Source organism: Microtus ochrogaster, chromosome 2 (genome assembly GCF_000317375.1).
Source record: "Microtus ochrogaster isolate Prairie Vole_2 chromosome 2, MicOch1.0, whole genome shotgun sequence".
Lineage (NCBI taxonomy): Eukaryota > Metazoa > Chordata > Mammalia > Rodentia > Cricetidae > Microtus > Microtus ochrogaster.
Window position 1 is genome coordinate 21,143,839 of NC_022010.1, and position 16,455 is coordinate 21,160,293.

At 43.6% G+C, this 16,455-nt stretch overlaps 1 protein-coding gene across 6 annotated transcripts in view; it reads left to right on the forward strand.

Moving 5' to 3' along the window:
* Cux1 (cut like homeobox 1) overlaps positions 1-16,455 on the forward strand; it is a 333,866-nt gene that overhangs the window by 186,423 nt on the left and 130,988 nt on the right. For all 6 annotated transcript variants that reach the window (XM_005344582.2, XM_005344581.2, XM_026784688.1 and 3 more), the window contains exons 5-6: positions 11,448-11,585; positions 14,245-14,368. In XM_005344582.2, the coding sequence (XP_005344639.1) occupies positions 11,448-11,585; positions 14,245-14,368 (262 nt within the window). The remainder of the gene's footprint in view (positions 1-11,447; positions 11,586-14,244; positions 14,369-16,455) is intronic.

The window sequence follows — 16,455 nt, forward strand, 5'->3', positions numbered from 1 at the left end:
TAGAACATCCCCATTGTCTCAGTGTAAGGGTGTACCCCTCGCGGTCCTGAGTTCCTTGCTCGTGCTCCCTCTCCTTCTGCTCCTGATTTGGACCTTGAGATTTCTGTCCCGTGCTCCAATGTGAGTCTCTGTCTCTGTCTCTTATTCTTGAGGCTGTCATCTCTCTGGATTGGGTCCATGACTGTGGACAAGGGCAGAGTTTTGGATGGTTTCTTGATGCCAACAACTTTCCAGTGGAAAAAGCACAGTCTAAGACATGCTGTTCAAGACACTTCAATTCTGCCAGCACCTCCTGGCAGTCTATTACATCAAGAAGCCTGAACGAAGAACACCAAAAGACTCAATTCCTTTCTTTCATCCCACTCCCTCAACACTGCACACATACTTTGGTCAGTAGAAAAAATATTTCACAATTACAATTTGAGTAAAGCAGCTTGTATCTCTAACTGATGATGCTTTTTAAGGGTGACGCTCTCTCATAGCTAGAATATTACAGAATGGCCTCCTTTTGAAGGCTCTGCATAGAAGGAATTTTCCTGTTGGCATGCATAATCTGCCAGTCATTAACCTTGAGTGGGTGATTTTCTTCAGATTTACATTCTGTGATAATGTATTTGTTTTCATGGTTAGAAGAGGACAACATACATAAATCAGTAGAACAATCACTTGCAGTCTAACTTTCTCCGTTGTTGTGCTGTCTAGTTTATGTCAGCTTGACATGAGCTAGAATCATCAGGGGAGGGAGTCTCAGCTGAGAAAATGCTTCCTTAAAGTTGAGCTGTGGGCAAGCCTGTAAAGCATTTTCTTAAGATGGGGGAGGGTCTAGCCCATTGTGTGTGGAGCTACCCCCTGGACTGGTAGTCCCGGGTTCTCTAAGAATGCAGGCTGAGGAATCACAGAGAACAAGCCAATAAGCAGCAAACTTCCATGACCTCTGCAATAGGTCCTGCCTCCAAGTTCCTGCTCTCTTTGAGTTCCTGTCCTGAGTTCCTTCATTGATTAACAGTGATGTGGGCATATAAACCAAATAAACTCTTTCCTCCCAAGTTGCTTTGATCATAGTATTTTATCACAGCGAAAGTAACCCTGACTAAGTGTTGTAACAGGAGCAGCGGGCCACGTTCCTGGCGTCCGGCCACCCGCACGGCTTTATACCCGAAATAATTACACGGAAACTGTATTCTTTTAAACATTGGTTGGCCCATTAGTTCCAGCCTCTTATTGGCTAGCTCTTACATATTGATCTAACCCATTTCTAATAATCTGTGTAGCCCATGAGCTGGCTTACCAGGAAAGATCTTAACCTGCGTCTGTCTGGAGTGGGAGAATCATAGCGACTCCCTGACTCAGCTTCTTTCTCCCAGCATTCTGTTCTGTTTACTCCGCCTACCTAATTTTCTGTCCTATTAAAGGGCTGAGGCAGTCTCTTTATTTAACCAATGAAATTAACACAAAACAGAAGACTCTCCCCAATCAACTAAGAGTTGCCCTTACCAGTGCATCACAGATAAGAGCACAGTTAGCTGCCTACTTGTAAAGTACTCATAAAACTAAAACATGATCGGCTGTCTGCTCTGGAAAGTTCTTGATGCAGTAGTTTTGGGGAGGTGTGTGTGTGTGTGTGTTGAGATAAAATCTGAAAGAATAAGGCTGTCCTCATACTCACTACATGGCCCAGACTGTCCTGAAACTCTGAATCCTGCCCAATCCTTCCAAGCACTGGGTTTACAGACCTGTGTCACCACACCTGGTTATCAGTTTTGTGATAGTGGTGTGTGCCTTTAATCCCAGCACTTAGAAGGCAAAGATACATTACCAGCACTATAAAATATTCATCACCTCATGAATCAGGGCTCCAGTCCACATTATAAGAACTGCTTCGGTTTCTTTGATTGTTCTAGGAAATGGGACTGTAGTTTTGGTGTGGTGGTTGCTTTTCTTATTGCTGTGACAAAAGCAGCTTAAGGGAAAAAGGGTTTGTTTTGGCTCATGGTTTTAGGAGGTACATCAAGAGAAGAAATGCAGCAGGAGCACGAGGCGCTGGTCATATTCATCCACAGTCAGGAAGCCAAGAGTTGAATGCTGGTTCTCAGCTCATTTTCCTTTCCTTCAGTCCAGGACCCCAACCAGAAAATAAGTCTTCACTCCTCAATTAAGTCTTTCTACAAACACCTTCATAGTCAAATCCAGAGATGTATTTTCATGGTGATTCTAAATCCAGTTAAATTATTGACAGTGAAAATTAACCATCACAATATGGCATGGGTTTTCTGAAGTGATAAGTGAGATCTTCCTAGAAATAGCTCATTTGTGGGTTATTCTATTCCCAGAACTTTATATAAAGTTGGCACAAATGGCACACAACCTTTTATTGTTGTTGTTGTTGTTTGAGACAAGGTCTCAATAGCCCCAGGTTGACCTCAAACTCATTAGCTATTGATGACCTTGAACTCCTGCTCCTTCAACCTCTACCTCCTAAGTGCTGGGATTACAGGTGTGCACCATCATGCCCCATTTATGTGGTGCAAGGCTGGGGACTGAATCCAGAGCACCAAGCATATTAGGCAAATACACTATAAGCAGAGCTATAGCCTCAGCTTGAGGTCTGCTTTTTAATGTCCCTCCACAGGGGTGAAATGGCCAGCTAGTCCTTTGTGCTGTTACTTTCTGGTGAGGACATGTCACAGACAAAATTAGAAACTTTCTTTTCATTTTTCCTTCTTCTCTGTTGACCATAATAACTCCTAAGGAAAGCTGACAGGGTCTGATGTGTCATATAGAAGTGTCTCTTGGTTTTCCAACCACTATGTCATTGGTGTGCTAGCCTTCAAGGCTGGAAAAATATGACTGCCTCTAGTCCGATTCCAGAGGGATAGTCTAGCTCAGGTATTCCAGGTCTCCTGATGTTGGCAAACTAGGGCCAGTGCCCCCGACTCTTGTAGTGTGACTGTAGTGGCCTGAGACCTACAAGATCTCCCTCACAGGTGTCCTGTCTGTCCTCCTGGGACATTTTGATTCATATTACTAACAAACAACCTGAGGCACCAAACCAAGACAAAAAGAGAACAGGGACATCTGAAGAGCAGTGTAGCTTGGGTTACAGGCAGGCACTCAGCTGCCTGTGGCTCCTTGGCCTGGAGCTGATCCTAAAGCTGCTTCAAGATACAAGAAGCAAAGAGGCAATTATCCTTCACACTGGAGGAATTAGAAACCAGACAGGAGACAACTTTTTTTTTCCACCCTCCATGACCAGGACACCAGTAAAACTTGGCATATCTTTTATCTCAGTGCCTTGTTACATGCTGTTACAGTGATCAATCAACTACAAACTCTTAGTATTTATTTTTAGTTTTACAGAGTCCATGCTGACCTCTGCGTCACTGTATACCAAGGATAGCCCCTTGCTCTGGCTTCTACCTTCTGAGTTCTGGGATTGCAGGTGCATGCCACCATATCCTGTTTATGTGTGGTTGAGTGAATTGTAGAGCCCAGGACTTCATGCATGCTAGGCAAGGGGTCACCCAATGGAGCCATATCCACAACACCCAGCTATAATCACTTTCTTTTTTTTTTTTTAAATATTTATTTATTTATTATGTATACAATATTCTGTGTGTATGCCTACAGGCCAGAAGAGGGCACCAGACCCCATTACAGATGGTTGTGAGCCACCATGTGGTTGCTGGGAATTGAACTCAGGACCTTTGGAAGAGCAGGCAATGCTCTTAACCTCTGAGCTATCTCTCCAGCCCCGCTATAATCACTTTCAAGAAGTGAAAGTTGTGCCGGGCGATGGTGGCGCACGCCTTTAATCCCAGCACTCGGGAGGCAGAGGCAGGCGGTCTCTTGTGAGTTCGAGACCAGCCTGGTCTACAGAGCTAGTTCCAGGACAGGCTCCAACGCCACAGAGAAACCCTGTCTCGAAAAAACAAAAAAAAAAAAAAAAAAAGTGAAAGTTACAAGGTGGATGCCTATGTCCGTGCCAGAAGCTTTGGCATGCTATCCTCATTCTTGGTCCTGCCTACCCCAAACCCTTGGCTGTACTGGTGCTTTGAGAACTGAACTGATCCAGGGAATCCTTGGTGTGCTTGCACACAGGGGTATCTGGTCTGGTCCCATCCATTTCTCCCCATCCCTCCACCCCCAGCCCGGCCATGACTGGGGTGGTCCTGGCATGCTGGGTATCTAGACAGCTTTTTGTTGGTTGCTCATCAGCATGCTAATTGTCATATAACTAATTATGCCTTGAATTCCAGTTGATTTTCTTAATGAGACAGCTGGGTTAATTATGTAATCGTATGATTACATTAGTCCAGAGTGTCCTGGCAAAAAGTAGAGTCTGCCTCTATGTGATGTCATCGCTGGGACATTGCTCACAAGGAACACATTCATCCTGATACTGGTGGCAGGGGACAGCCCTATGCTGCCTGTAGAACTGTCTGTGCAAACATGGGCCCAGGGTTTAAGATGTGCTTCTAAGCCCTCACAGTATGAGGTAGATCTGTTTGCCACAAGCCCAACTACCTCCAAATCTTCCCTGGCATAAACAGTCCTAGCCAGATCTGAAACAGACTTGTCATCTTGGCAGCTTCAGTGAAGTCCATCAGTGTGCCCTCAGTAATTCTGGGAACTCTTTGTTTGACACTACTTCACTTTATTAGAGCATGCCAGCTTCTTGGGTAGTAATCAGAGACTCACAAATAAAATGTTTATATTAAAGTCCTGGAGGGCCGGGGCGAGTGGCTTGACCAGAGTGGATAAATGACCCCAACATTGTCTTGTAATATGGCACCATCTCCACAGAAACAGATGTTCCTGGGGTCCACGCTGTTAAGTCACCACTCCACCTGATTACACTGGCGTCCTGGTTCTTCCTCTGCCTTCTCAGCACAAACTAGGTGACTTCTGAAACTCAGCATTGGTCTTCTTGCATATGTCGTCCAGGATTCTCGTCTTTCCTCACACCTAATAAGCACACCCCCAGAAGTTGACCCTCACTTGAGCCCCTCCTATCACCCCTGCCACTACCTCCTTCATCCACAGTCCAGTGATCCCTTACTCCCTGGGTTCACCCTGCCTACTGCATCTTGCTGGCTACTCTTGGCTCCGTAGCCACACCCATCCGAACAGAGCATTGGCCAGAGATCTTAATGTATCTTCAAGCTGACCTCAGAGACTCACTTTATAGCTGAGGATGGCCTTGAATTTCTGATCTTCCTGTCTCTGCCTCCTGAGTACAGGTGTGTGGCTCCAGGCCTGGTTTGTGTGGGATCAAACCTAGAACTTCATGTATGCTGGGCAGGTACTCTACCAACTGAGAGCTATCTTGTTTTTTAAGGCAGGGTCTTTCTCTCTTGGGATTTGGAACTCTCCAAGTAGGCTAAGGTGACTGACCAGCAAGCCCCCAGGGGTGCTTCTGTCCTCATTGGCAACCAGACCTGGCATTGCCATGGGCTGGGAATCAGAACTCAGGTCCTCATGCTTGTATGGCAGGCACTTTACCCACTGAGCTGTCTTTCCAATTTGGCATTTTTGAAACAATTTGTCATCATATTGACTAGTCTGGCCTCGAACTTACATAGATCTGTCTATCTGTACCTTCCAGACTGTTAGAATTACAGGCATGAGCCACCACACCTGGCTTTGTAAGGAATGATCTGCTCCATCTAAAATACCAAAATTATTCGCATGATGTTAATCATAGTATATTTATTATCTTTTTTTTTAAAGACAGAGTTACTATATATCCCTTGTTGGCCTAGAACTCCTTATATAGACTAGGCTAGCCTCAAATTCATTCACAGAGCTCCACCTGCCTCTGACTCTCAGTGTTGGCACTAAAGGCGTATTCTGCCATTTTAAGATCTGTAGGATGGGCCAATCATGGTGGTGCATGCCTCAAATCCGATCAGTCCAGGAAGCACAGGCAGGCAGGTCTCTGAGCAGTTGAGACCAGCCTGGTCTAAATACTGATTTCCATGCCAGCCAGGTCTATAGTGAGACCCTGATATGAAAGAGAGAGAGAGAGAGAGAGAGAGAGAGAGAGAGAGAGAGAGAGAGAGAGAGAGAGAGAAAATTATCATATTCATTCTTTCATTCATTTTCTGATCTTGGGATTTGTAAATTCTAAGTTTTTTTTCTATATCAGTATCAGTCTGGCTAGAAGCTAATCAATTTCAATGATTTTTTTTTCTTTAAGAACCTGCTTTTGTTTGTATTGATTTTTTTTTCTTTTTGCCTTTTCAGTTTTATTGCTCCCCAATCTCCTTTGCTCACTTCTGCTTACTTTGTGTTTGATTTGCTCCTTTTTTATGTTCTTAAGTGGAGGTTCAGGTCATGTTTTTACTCCATTGTGGCCAGAGTATATACTTTGGATGATATTTGTTATTTTGAATTTATCAAGGCTTGTTTGCAGCTCTGCTTGTTATTGATGGATGTTCCTCGTACATATGAAAGGAACACTTGTTGTGCAGCTGTGTGGGGCTACCAGAGTGCTTGGTAGTCTGTGTTCTTCAGGCTTTTGCATCCATACTGACTGTTTGCTGGGTTTCTCAGTGGAAGAGCATCTGCATAGAGTCCCAGCCATAAAGAGCTGTGGGCATGTCTCAGCTGTAGAGCCTTAGCCTTGCATTCTCAAGGCTCTGCGTTCCTTCCCCAGCACCATGGGAAGAAATTATACCTGTTATTAATAAATGTGAATGGAGATTTGAAATTTGTGCCCATGATTGTTGATTTTTTTTTTTTCTTTTTCTCCTGTCCTGTCAGTTTTTGGTTACTGTATTTTGGGATGTATACCTCTAATCCTTTTGGCAAGCCTTTGGGAGCTAGGTGTTAATCTTGTTTATCATGTGTCCCTTCAGCACCCAGAACCACCCTGGTATCTTTGTCATTAACATTATCTGTTACTTTGAAGGTGGTAGATGGTTCTAGTCATGCCTAGCACTGATCTCACTCCTCTTGTGTCTCTATTAAGGCAACTACTCAAGTATCTCTGTCTCCTCTTACTAAACAAAGCTCCTCTTTTCCATTTATATGGAGCCCATCTTCCACTCATCTGTGAGCTTGACTGGGTTTTTTGTTTTGTTTTCTTGATATTTGATGTACCTGGGCTACCTCTCCAGAGAGGCTGGTTCTTGCTGACTTGGCTCAGTGTCCCTTGCAGTGCCCATCCCTGGCCTTTCCCAGATCATGTAGCCACTTAGGAAACCCTTGTTAAATTAGTACATGAAGAGACAGTATAATTGAGGTGGCTGCTGGCTCAGGAAATAGCATTCTTAATTAGCATTTTGCATACCTGTTGGCCTAGCCAGCTTCCCTTCCCATCCCTGTCCCTGGGGGAGATGCTAGCGCCTGACACATCACAGCTTGCCCTCCCCCAGCTTCTGCAGGGATGACTAGAATTAATGAGATAATGTTACCGTGCTTAGCAAAATGTGCTGAATAAATCCAGGTGATAGGGTTGTTTGTTATATAATTATGCTGTTTAAGTCCTGCGTTGCATAACGAACTGCACACTACATCTGAGCATGCTTCAGGAATTAACTTATCAGATTATCATAAAATGTTTTTTGAGTTTGTCATGGTGGGTGGATGGGGATAGTGGCAAAGCATGTTGGGATGGAGGCTGGGCAGGTGGCTTACAGAACTTTGCATGTTATTCTTCTGTCTATGGGTGTGTTCTTTCTCCTCCCTCAGACAATTCCGTAATTGAACTGCTGAAATCAGAGGCTTCTGATGTACAGCCTGAGACCTAACAATGCTTGTATGGAGTTTAAATGGCATTGGAAATCTTTAACGAGACAGAAAGCTATGATTTCCCCAGCTTAACATGCAGGTTGGGGTTTGGCTTGCTGAAGTTCATTGTTTCAGTCTCCAGCTCAAACATGCTAGGACTATTATACCATCATGTGGTAATTAGCCATTCCTTTAATACACATAATAAAAATTAAGCCTAAGAGGTACTTTACCAATGGCTTTTACATATCCCAAAACAATATTTCAATGCTGTGGGCCTTTAGTCATTCTGTGTACCATCGTAAAGTTGGGAGTCTAATGCATCACACTATTTGAACATTGAGTTCCTTTTCCATTCTGTAGCCAGTTTTGCTACTTTTACATTAACTTTAATATTGTTAAATTAAATATAGATGCCATGATGAATAATTACAAGAGTGTCAGAACTTCCATTTACAGCGGGGCATGTTGAGAATTTGTCTAAAGTCTTTGTTGGTTACGATTTGCTTCATAACATGTGTGTTCTCTACATATGTTACTGGATTCCTGCTGAATGGCAAGATGAAAGCTATTTTTTCATCAGAGACAGACACACTGGATCCTGGCCTTTAAATAGGAATGGCCCAGAGGAGCCTAAGGAGATAGCTTAGTCAGTACAGTAAAGTGCTTGAGAAACATGAGAATCCAAGTTCCATCCCCAGTACCCATGAAAAAGCTCCTGTGAGTTTGTACTCCCCAGAGCGGGGAGGTGGAAACTGGTGGGTTTCTGGAACTTGCTGGCCAGCCAACCTAGCCTACAAAGGAAGGAAGGAAAGAAGAAGGGATGGAAGGAGGGAGGGAGGGAGGGAGGGAGGAAGGAAGGAAGGAAGAAAGAAAGAAAGAAAGAAAAAGAAAGAAAGAAAGAAAGAAAGAAAGAAAGAAAGAAAGAAAGAAAGAAAGAAAGAAAGACCAAATTGACCCAGGTCAAATGAAAGACACTGTCTCAACAAAAGAGAAAGATTGAGGAAGATACCCATCATTAACACCTTGTCCTCATACACACATGTCTAAAATGCGACCTTAGTTCTTGAAAAGTCAAATTGGTACTATCAGTTGTGCTAGAAAAGGCAACATCGGTGAACATCCATAGAGTTTTCTCCAAGTACAACACCTTCCCCTCTCCATGCCTGACATGGATCAAGTTCAAATTGTCCTTCTATATAAAGGAGGCTGTGGGCATATCACTCATTTCTCTCAAGGCATTTTCCCAGCCTGAAAACATAGAGGCCAAAGAGGAATCCAGGTTTCCTGGGAAGATACTGCAATCAAAAACAAAAAACAAAACAAACAAAAAAAAAAAAACACCTGGAATGCCCTAGGAATTTCATTTTTCTTATTATTGCCACTCCTGCTTAGAAGAGCTATGTTCCCAAAATAGCTCTGGCAATCTAACATAACATAAATATTTTAATGCTGATTGAAATAATAATGAAAAATCATGAATGAGAAAGGGAGACTGACAGGGACTGTGTATATAGGGCACATAAGTGCCCAGTAGGCCTCAGATTCAGATGATGTACAGTGTTGGTATTAAGCCCCAGTGCAGGGCTCCCCTGGGGCTGCAGACTCTAGCTCCACACATCCTAATGACACATGGATAAACTCTGTGAACACAAAGACATCTCAGAGAATGCCAGGCTCTGGTGAAACAGCATCCACAGAGCCATGGTGGGCCAGCCCTGCTTCCAGGAACCAAGGGTGGTCTGAAAAATTAATGACTCTGGCATTGGAAAATTAAGTGAGCTCTTGAATATATACCCTCACTGATCTGCCGTGTGTGGTGTTTAGCATTCCTTGAGAGGAGACTAAATCTCCATAACCATCCCCAGGCGAGGCTGGCGCCCCTGCCAGAAATAGATTCAGTAATCTTTCTAAGCCTTGTGACTTGGGTATTCTTCTACTCTCAGAATTCCAAAGGGTGTGTTCCCCTGGTGGGTTGTAATTGCCTCCTAGACAGAAGGAAAATGAAGATCAAACTGACCCAAAGCATTTAATGTCTGTCTGTCTTCTGCTGAGAATTCATGGGAAAGCCAGAGGCCAAAACCCAGTCCTATAAATTGCATGTCTGATTTTTCCAACTGTAGACTATAATCTAATACTGAGTAAATCTCATGGCAGATATCATTCTTTTTTTTTTTTTTTTTCAGATATCATTCTTTTGGGGGGAGGGGGACCAGTTTGTGTAAGTGTGAGTGAATGAACATCCATGTAGAAGCCAGAGGTCAACTTCAGGTATTGTTCCTCAGGAGCCGGTGTCTCCCGCTGACCTGGTGTTCAGAAGTTCTGCAAGCCTCCCTGGCAGTGAGCTAGAGAGGTCCATCTGTCTCCACCCCACTATTAGGATCACTAATGCCACACTTGACTTTTTATGTGGGTGCTGGGGACTCAGACTCAGGTCCTTATGCTTGTACACCAAGCTCTTTACAGACTGAGCCATCTTCCCAGCCCCAGTGTGTTCTTTTGTTCACAAGGTATTACAGGACAGGCCCAGATGCTCTTCTGCTCTCTGTATTCTAATGGGAATTAGTGGCTTCCTAGCTGACTGGCTGCGTGCCTGTCACAGGGGTAATGCTGGGTCACCTCCAGTTGTGCTTTTATAGGGGTCTCTAGTCTTAGAACCATCAGCTGCACACCTCTGACTGTTCTTAACACCCATCATCAGTAAAGGAGGATGACAATTTAAAATAATAATAATAACAATAATAATAATGACCATGTCATGCTGTAGATGTAGTTCAGGGGATAGAGCACACACGAATTGCAACATGCACAAAGCACTGGATTAGATATCCAGCAGCACATGATATAACCATGTTTTTACATGCCTCTAATGCTAGAATTTGAGAAATGAAATCGAAGATCTGAGGTTCAAGGCCAGCATGGTATATATAAACCTCTGTCTCAAAAAGTAAAAGAAAATAAAGGGTCATGTCCTTACAGAGACCCAAGAGTTTCCATGTATAGAATAGTGATCACCTGGAGTCAACCAGCTTAGGTCAGCTTTCTCTGGGCTTACCAGCCAATCAGGTGAACTCGGACCAGCCTTTCCTCTGTACTGAATTTTAGTGCTACTTCTATACTATGTCATTGTGACACTCTTGCAAGAGAATGTCCTGTCTGTACAAGTGTTATATGGCCTTTAGTTCCAAGTCCATGAACTTCCTTGACACATTTAAACAGAGACACCGTTCCATGGAGTAGTATCATCCAGAGAAGGCTCTGCAGTAAGATAGACTTCCCTGGAGCCCCTTCCTCCTACTCAGTACACCCACGGCTCTCTTTTCACTGACCAATGGATGAAAATTTTTAGAGAACCGCACAAGAGTTGGCAAATACCAATGAGTCCTGTCGTCACCACATTTTTGCATATTAAGGATCTTGTATTGAGTTCCTTCTTTATCAAACTACCTAGGAGAAAGGAGAATTGAGGCCCCAAGAGTGTCTCCAGGAGGTGACTTTTGGATACTGGCCTAGAATTGCCAGTAAGGGACTGGTTTGGCTCAGAAGCACAACACCTACTTAGCTGCCCCCCCAGTAAAGAACTAAGGGTATGTCAGCATAAGAGGACTTGCCTAGAATCCACCAGTGAGGGCCTGAGAACATGGCTTGGTGGTAGTGTTTCCTGGATGAGGGTCTGGGTGCAGTATGCTGATCTGTGTTCTCCCATTGTGTAGATCCTGTACCAGCCCTGGACCTCGGGCAACAGCTGGAAATAAAAGTGCAGCGTCTACATGACATTGAAACGGAGAACCAGAAACTTAGAGAAACACTAGAAGAATACAACAAGGAGTTTGCCGAAGTGAAACATCAAGGTCAGTGGCAAATCCTGCCTGGCTTTGCTTTCTTCCCCTTCCCCCCTTAATTGCCTTCTTCATACTGTTGGGACTGGCTGTAATTGTTACCCTCCTTATGAAGCCAGGGTGGGGCAAGCAGCCGAATCTCTTAAACAAAGATAATGACACTGCCTAACTATGCCACAGCTAAACTTTTCCTCCCGTAGTAACTACATTGGATTTTTTTATTGCTCTTGGTCTGGGCCGGATCAGGATTCTTTGAAAATTTCTCCTGTATCATCTTGTGATAGGATCTGTCTTTTCAAAGACTGATGTGTCGCCTCTGGGCGACACCTGTCAGACAGCCAACTCCTGATCAAAGGGTCATACACAGTAAGTCATTTAGTAATTGCCACTGATCCATTAAGACTCCAGACAAGACGCATCCTTGCAAGTTGTGTGCTTACACACCATTCTTCCCATGTCAACCTCATCCATTCATTATGGATCTCCTGGAAAAGAAAGGGGAGGGGGACAGGCTCTTGACAGGACTACCTTACATCACAAGGCAGGGAAGGCAAATGCTTTTTCTTGACAGGGAACAAACAAACATAAAGAAATTTGTTCTATAACCTAAAAGCCAAGTGTGTTCAAAATCCTAGAACCATGTCCTAGCCTGGTGTAAGCTGCAAATCCAGCTACTTTGGAGGCCAAGGTCAGAGGATCCAAAGTTCAGAGTCTGCCTAAGCTATAGGTTGAGTTTAAGGCTGCTCTGAGCAATTTAGTAAAAGCAAAAAGAGAGCTAAGGGTATATAGCTAATAGTTGAAAATCTTCCAGTGAGGGATTGGGGGTATGGTTCAGTGTTTAATCAGCCTTGCATCATCAAGGCCCTAAGTTCAATTCTCCATTGATAAAAAATAAAAACAAACAATACAAAATGCCCCAGAAACTCCTGGCTTCCTTGTGTTGAAGGAAAAAAAAAAGCTATTCAACAGCAGTCACAAGATTTATAAAGCAACTCCTAAGTTTCTTTTGTGTCTATGTGTCTTCATGGTTTTGTTTTAGAGATACAGATGAAGACCTCGGTGGAAGGGAGGGGCATCAACCTGCCTGGCTCCTCTGCATCCCTGCTATTTAGTGAGCTTTAGAAAACTAATCAAAAGCTCAATGACTAGGATTGTGAAGAGCATTCTTTTTCCCTTAGAGAATGTTGGAGACAGACTTGGGATGGGGCACTGTCTGTGGGAAGATCCATAAAGAGGCTGGAATGACATAGGAAGAGCTCCAAGGACAGACAGGCCTGGAGAGTGAGGACAGCTGGCCCTTGGCTTCTCTTAGGGACCCTTGATCACACACTGCCTGGAACTTGAATTCATGGTGGGATGCAGAAAATGTGGGGATCAGATCCCAGTTGAGTCTGGTTCTACTGAGAATATGATAGCCTTTGAGACCACAAGGGACAGCATTGTCCTGCGTGGAAGGGAGTTGTTAGGCGTGCAAAGCTAGGATTCTTCAAGACTTTTCTCTCCCCCAGCAACCTTCTGCAGCAGTTGCCAGTAAAATTTGTTTCTTTTGAAATGCCCAATGCCTGGGTGACAGATGATTATGTGCACACCTGCTTTGTTACACATACCTAGAGAAAATCTAGTTCTTTTTACTCTTAGCTCCAGTGACATGCCTTTTTTGCTACCTTAGAGACAATAATTTTACCTAGCTCAGCTTAACCTCAAAGTTACCATGTATCTCAGGCTGGCCTCAAACTCAGTGTATAGCCCAGTCTGATATCAGATTCACTGTAAACAGCCTTGGCTAAACCTCAAATTCATTCTGTAGCTCAGACTGCCTTCAAACTCACCATGTAGCCCATGCTGGCTTCCAAAATCACCTTGCATTTAAGTCTATCCTCAAACTTACTATGAAGTTCAGAGTAGTCTTCAACTAGTAATACCTCAGCCTCCCCCAAAATGCTAACATCATTCCATTCCTAATTTGTTTTCAGAGAGTGTTCATGGGAACACACGAAATATATACTGCCTGACAGGTGGCACTATGGAGAGCTAGGGCTACAAGCCCTATCTGGTCTGTCAGTTTCTGCTTTTCCATTTATTACCTCAAATACCTGTACCAGATGCTGAGAGTGCAAATAAACTCAAGTAGACAGCAACATCCAAATTCTATGGTGGTTTCTCCCTTCCCCAGTACAGTAAATGGCATTCAGCCACGGTGCCTGGCATTTTCCATTTCATGAGAAACAATAGCAAAGCTGCCTTGGTGCCTGATGAGGGCTATGTCTGACTCTACTTCCAAATGTTTGCACCCTTTCCTCTGTAGTAAAGTCTTTAAACCTACACCAAAACTTTATTAGTCTGCCCTCTGTAGAGAGGACCAACTTAAGGATGCATCAGTAAGACAATATGTTTTACCATCGATTTCCCCCTTTTCTAAGTGTGCTGGAGGGACCACCACAGTCCTTCCTGGCAAAACCCATTGATCCTCTCCAACTTGAATACTACAAGTTCAATTTCACATTGAGGGAGTAAAAGGTCCCCAAAGGGACTCATAACCATTGATTTTGTGTCAACGTGGACAAGCTCAAGTTTAAAATACAGTGATCCCGGCAGGTTACAAAAGCCTGGTTCACCCAGCTATAAGGAACCGCTTCCCTTACCGTTGGTTTTTCGGTCTTTCATTCTGCAGAGGTTACGATAAAAGCACTTAAGGAGAAAATCCGAGAATACGAGCAGACTCTGAAGAGCCAGGCCGAGACCATTGCTCTGGAGAAGGAACAGAAGTTGCAAAATGATTTTGCAGAGAAGGAGAGGTGAGTGCAGCCTCACAGCTCCCATCACCACTACAGCACCAATAAACACTTCACCTTTAACCCTGACGTCACATGACAGTTTGAAAAATGCACATGTGAAATCAGCCCAGGTTGTTGACTAAAGTCTCAAAGCTCCTAAGCAAAGTTTTGTTTGAAGGGCTTAGATGTCACTCAGTGGTAGAGCACCTGCCTGTAGTCCCCACTGTGAGTGAGGCCTTGGGTTCCATCCTCAACACTGCTGGAAAGTTTTGTTGAAGAAATGACAGCGATCCTTGCTTCTTCATTATAAAATCCCTTGAGTGCAATGTGTCACTTTTCTCCTGGTGGCCATGACGACAGCAGCAGGAACACAAGTGTTTCTCAGACCTGCAGAGTGAGAACAAGGCTTGTATAAGTTGAACACAAGTTGACAAATGACAGCTGTACTTGAACTGAGGCAACAGAGGACAGGTTCTGCCAACATGTGCCCTCTGCAAAAGGCCTGAACTCCATCTACCTTCATTGAATCTGATATTTATGTGTCACGTAAAAAATATCTTTTGTTTTGTTTTGCTTTGCTTCTTTCTGTTGTACCAGTACCTCATGAAGCAAGGAATTGAGATCTCTAATCCAAAAATTTTGAAATATTCTTGACATGTAAATACTGAAAAAGTTAAGTATGTCCAGGACTGAGATCACTCAGAATCCATGCCTAGCATGTGCAGGATTGTGGTTTCCATCCCAGCACCAGAAGGAACAAAAAGTTCAGGCTTTTTAGAGCACTCTAGACTTGACACTTTCACCCAGTGCCATCTATATAAATATTCCAGAATTTTAAAATCTCTAAATAAAAGTCTGTCACAGTTGTGGTCCACGCATTTTGGATGAGGGACCCTCGGCCCGGATCAGTAAAATGTACCCATGCTGCACCTGACTAATGACAGTTATAGCTTTCGAATGGCGTATTTTATTCCAGACTTTCTCCATAAATGAGTAGTTTTCCACTAATGGAACAATTTAATGAAAATCAGATTTTTTTTTTTTGTAAAAGCTATGGGAACTCTTGAGCTTGTTAGTTCCAACTGTGTTAGTCAGATTTTTAAAAACTCTTTAGTTAAATTAAGATGTTAAATTTTAGCGCTAGCATGAGGAAATGCACATACATTTTAACAGGAGGCACTAATTAGATTTATAGTTTCAAGTAAGTGGCTAGGTTTACTCACTAGGGGTGTGAGGTGTGAGTGATTGTGGAGGCCAAAGGTCAGTGTCAGGTGTGGTGTCTTCCTCCTTTACTCTCCACTTTTTTCTTTGAGACAGGTCTCTCACTGAATCTGGAGACCAATTGGTCAGGTCCTCAAACTTGTGTGGCAAACAATTGACCCCTTTAGCCATATCCCCAGCCCCAGTATGGTGTTTTATTCTACTTTTGAACATTGATTTCATGGTTAATTCATTCATGGGGTGACCTCAAAGAGATCACAGGAGCCAGGTACAGTAGCACACACACGATTCCAATATTCATGAGTCTCAGGTATGAGAATCATGTGTTCCTTTTTGTTTTGAGACAAAGTCCTACTATGTAACCTTGGCTAGCCTGGAACTCAATAGATAGACCAGAATGGCCTCAAACTACCAGAAGTCTGCCTGCCTGCAAGTGCTAGAATTAAAGACATGAAAGACATACCCACCTACATGTCATGGGGCTACATAGCAAGACCTTGTCTACAAAAACAAAATAAAGCAAAAATAAAAGATGTCCCGGGCAGTGGTGATGCACGCCTTTAATCCTAGGGCTTGACTCTCAAGATAGGCAGGCAGATCTCTGCGAGTTCAAGGCAGCCTGGTCTACTAAGTTCCACGACAGCCAGGACTATTATATAGAGAAACCTTGTCTTGGAAAACCAAAAGAAAAAGATGTCAGGTATCAAAGCTAAGCTGAGGCTCCTTCATAAAGCTCATGCTTAACTGCATGATGCCCTTGCTCAGTCTCCAACACCAATATTAAGAAAGACAGAAAGAAAGAAAGAAAGGAAGGAAGGAAGGAAGGAAGGAAGGAAGGAAGGAAGGAAGGAAGAAAGAGAGGGAAAGAGAGAGGAAAGAGAGGGAAG